The following is a 3,844-nucleotide window of genomic DNA, read 5'->3' as shown; positions in this document are numbered from 1 at the left end:
TGCTAGCTGGCAATGTTTCTGTTTATCATTTCTCTTTTAAAGCAAGCAAGTTACTAGCTAGTTTGGGACAGAGATCTTTGTTCTGAGAGGGAAAAAAGTCAGATCAAGTCTGGACTTGAATCGTGTCTCTCCCATCAGTAGGAAGGACACTTCCAGGAGACACAGCTCCTCCCCTCCAATCATAAGGTACTAACTGGTTTCTCCAGTCATTATTGAGAGTGGGGGTTTTTGGAGAGGGGTAGTTCCAGACTATCACTTTTGCTTTGATGGAGAGGAAAACCAATCTGTTTTTTCCCAAGCCAAAGACTTTATATAGTTACAGACATAGAGGTATAATGATGGGGGAGGATAAGAATTTTATAATCCTCTTTTGTAATATTCCTACACTGAGACAGCTTTAATTGTTTGTTTGCAAAGACAGAGTGACAACAACTATAATTTCTTCTAATATACCAAGTAAAAAAGGCCAGATATTTTATGGATTTCACAGCAAAGGATTGCCAAAAGAGCAAAGATCTTTCTGAAAGGCATTGCACTTCATTCATAAATTGCATTGAATTTTTAATTAGGGAAACACTTATGTTCTGTGCAGCTATAAGGAATCCCTCATCTGGATGGAGAAAAACCAGTCGCCTGCTTCCTAAGGAACCACTTGTCAATGCATCTGATCAGGCTTTGCTTGACTTCCTGATTCCTCAAGCTGTAGATGATGGCGTTGAGCATGGGGGTGACAATGATGTAAGACAGGGAAACCATTTTCTTCATGCTGGATGAGAGGCTGGACTTGAGTCGCAGGTGAATGATGCCAGTTGTGCTGTAGAAAAGAGTCACTACCACCAGGTGAGCTGCACAGGTGGAAAAGGCCCGCCTCTGGCCCACAGCCGAGGGTATCTGAAGAACAGCATGGACAATGCGAAGGTAAGAGAGGGCTATCAGAGAAAAGGGAATCAACACTACTATTACAATAGCAATAAAAATCAGTAGTTCAAACAAGGCTGTGTCTGCACACACCAGCTTCAACACAGGAAGAACATCACAAAAGAAATGATCAACCATGTTTCTCCCCCAGAAGGGCAGGGTAAGTAACCATGTGGTGAAGCCCAGTCACAGGGACACCAGACAGCCAAGACCCAATAGCCATCTTGAAGCAGCGATCCCCATTCATCATGGTGGCACAATGCAATGGGTGGCATATTGCCACTTGCCGGTCATAAGCCATTGCATCTAAGGGGAAACTCTCAGAGGTGACAAAAAGAATAACGCAGTTGAGCTGCAGGGCGCAAGCTGTGAAGGAAATGATTTTTCTCTCCACCAGCAGAATCACGAGCATCTTGGGGACAATGGTCAGGCTGTAGCAGATCTCTGTCAAGGCAAGATTCTTTAGGAAGTAGTACATGGGCGTGTGTAGGAGAGGATCCGTCGTTGTGATCACAACAATCAGAGAGTTCCCTATCAAGATGGTCAGGAATGTGATGGAAATCAGTGTGAAAAATAGGAACTGCATCTTACCTTGGAAGGCAAACCCTAAAAGTAAGAAGTGAGTAGTGATGATTTCGTTTCCTGACTTCATTTCCTCAACAGATCCCAGCCTAAAAATGGAAAAAAACCCCACACTACAAAAACATTAGTAGCCTGGGACAGACTTGTGGTCTCAGAAATAGCTGCAGCTCCAAGTAAAATGGGTTTTAAAACATGAGGTGAAACTTGGATTGGATATGACAGTGACTCCAATGTAAAAAATCTCAGCTGAGGAGCCTGTACAAGACCATCTTTAATAATCACAGGATAGGATTCACCTTCTCTAAGTTCGGTGAACAGAAGATAGACATACAAATTTCAAATAACCATTCAGTGTTCATTTTATACAGAAAGAAATTGATAGCTCCAAAGGGCAGGTCACCTTAGCGTAAGAGCGGTGTCTATGATGAGATGGAAGAATGTAACTTTGGATGGGCTGCATATCACTCAGTTAACTTCAGCATCCAAATGTCTATAGACATCTAAATGTGAGCCAATCATCTCAGAATCAGTTTGTGTTTAATAATGAGAAATATAGCACAAGATAGAAGCACAGTTTCTTTCCTTCTGAGGTGGATGTCCACGGTTGCTAGGATTGCTAGTATCATTAAAAATGAAGTGAGTATACAATGACCAAATTTTTGGATAGATGGAATTAGGTGAAATTCATTTAAATCTTGGTGCTCTAAGCTATGTGATATGGAGACCGTGTAGCTTTCCACCTCCTGGTTTGACTCGAGCAGAAGTGATCTACCTACATTATTTTCATCGCTAACCCTGCAGATGTACAATCCAAACCTAAACAAGTGGAAATTAATAAAAATGTTCATGCACTTACATTTGTTTCATCAAATCACATAAAAGCTGTATTCTGGGTTTTACTTTAAAATAAGCTCTGGAGAGTAGAAAGATGGTCACTACACAAACAGCTGCCCACGAGTGTTTGCCAGCATCTACACTTTGCTGCCATTTTCTGGGAATTTATCATCTCATCAGCTCTGCTAAGGGATTTAGTAGTCTGGGAAACTTCCTGGATTGTTTCAGCCAAAATATACTTGGCTGATTTTGGAAAGGTACATAAAGAGAATAACATGCTTTACACATAGAATCATACTTTTTTCCTGTATTAACACCATCGGGATTGAGGTAATATGGCCCACAAGATCCGGAGTTTAGTTTTCTTCTAAGAGAACTAAGGATTAACATTTTCTCTTCAGGATCCATGTTCAGGAGACGAGAATGTACATATATGTGTAACAAAAATTCCAAGATGAAAGAGATAATGAGGAGATGAGAAGGCTAGGAAGAGGTAGAGAGACAGACAGTGGGATTCATTTCTTCAGCATATTTATCAGCAATATACTGGCAGCTACAGTTGCCAGAGTTTTCCATAGACAATAGAAACATAGAAGTGTACTGTCAGTATAATTAATGTTTCTCCATCATAGACCTCTAAAATAATACAAATCGCTGATGCCACAGAGTTTCTTATTTCTCCTGGATGAGTAAGTGAGCAATTCAAACTTAAAAATCTGCATTACTGGTGCCTAAGGGTAGGTGGGATACATTCCTCTTGCATATCATAATAGCAGCTCCAGGCTCCTATTAGAAAAACAAACAGTGGAAACACACTTATGTTTTGATTTTGCCTTAGGAACTAACTAAGAATGAGGAATAGAAATAGAAATATTACCTTATGCTACTAAATCTGGTGGGATTTTCTCTCTCTTTTCAGTAGGGGCAATAATTCCAAAGGCAGAGAGGAAGAGAAATTAGGAATAGAGAGAAAAAGGGGAAAAAAAATCCCTTTGCTTTCCTCTGTGAGAGACAGCACCTCCTCTCTGATTTATAGGCTCCTACAGATAATAGGTGGAGGTATTTGAATATTCATGTGCTCCCAGTAGGATCAGGTCTCCAGACAGCAGCTTTTTATTACTGTTAAATCATAGGTTAAACGATCTTGTTTTATCCATGCTCTATGTAAATATGCAGCACGTTTTAGGACATGCTAGCAGTCTAAGTACAGTATAAGCAAAGTTTCCTTCCATATCTTCATAGTTATATGAGTAACTGATTTAATTGTTAACAGTGATAATAGGATATTCTCTTATTCTTTTTCTTATCTAGTTTACTAACATTAGGGGGAAAAAAAAAAAAGAATTTGGCATATGTTGGTTTCCAGTAGCTCAAGAAAATTCCAAGAGGTCATTAAAAATACTTGAGTAACAATGGTGTTATGAATATAGAATCATAGAATCAGAGATTGTTTCGGGTTGGAAGGGACCTTAAAGCTCATCCAGTTCCAACCCCCCTGCCATCAGCAGGG

The 3,844-nt window shown here is 39.9% G+C and overlaps 1 protein-coding gene across 1 annotated transcript; it reads right to left on the bottom strand.

Moving 5' to 3' along the window:
• Positions 1-606: 606 nt before the first annotated feature.
• LOC104523972 (olfactory receptor 10A7-like) lies at positions 607-1,504 on the bottom strand. Its single transcript, XM_010166713.1, is given in 2 exon segments — positions 607-1,096; positions 1,098-1,504. Coding segments are annotated over 2 exon segments (897 nt in total).
• Positions 1,505-3,844: the final 2,340 nt, after the last annotated feature.

Source organism: Antrostomus carolinensis, unplaced genomic scaffold (assembly GCF_000700745.2).
Source record: "Antrostomus carolinensis isolate BGI_N321 unplaced genomic scaffold, ASM70074v2 scaffold9114, whole genome shotgun sequence".
In the NCBI taxonomy this organism is placed as follows: Eukaryota; Metazoa; Chordata; class Aves; order Caprimulgiformes; family Caprimulgidae; genus Antrostomus; species Antrostomus carolinensis.
Note: the sequence above shows the minus strand (reverse complement) of the source record. Positions and strands in the feature narration are given on the sequence as shown.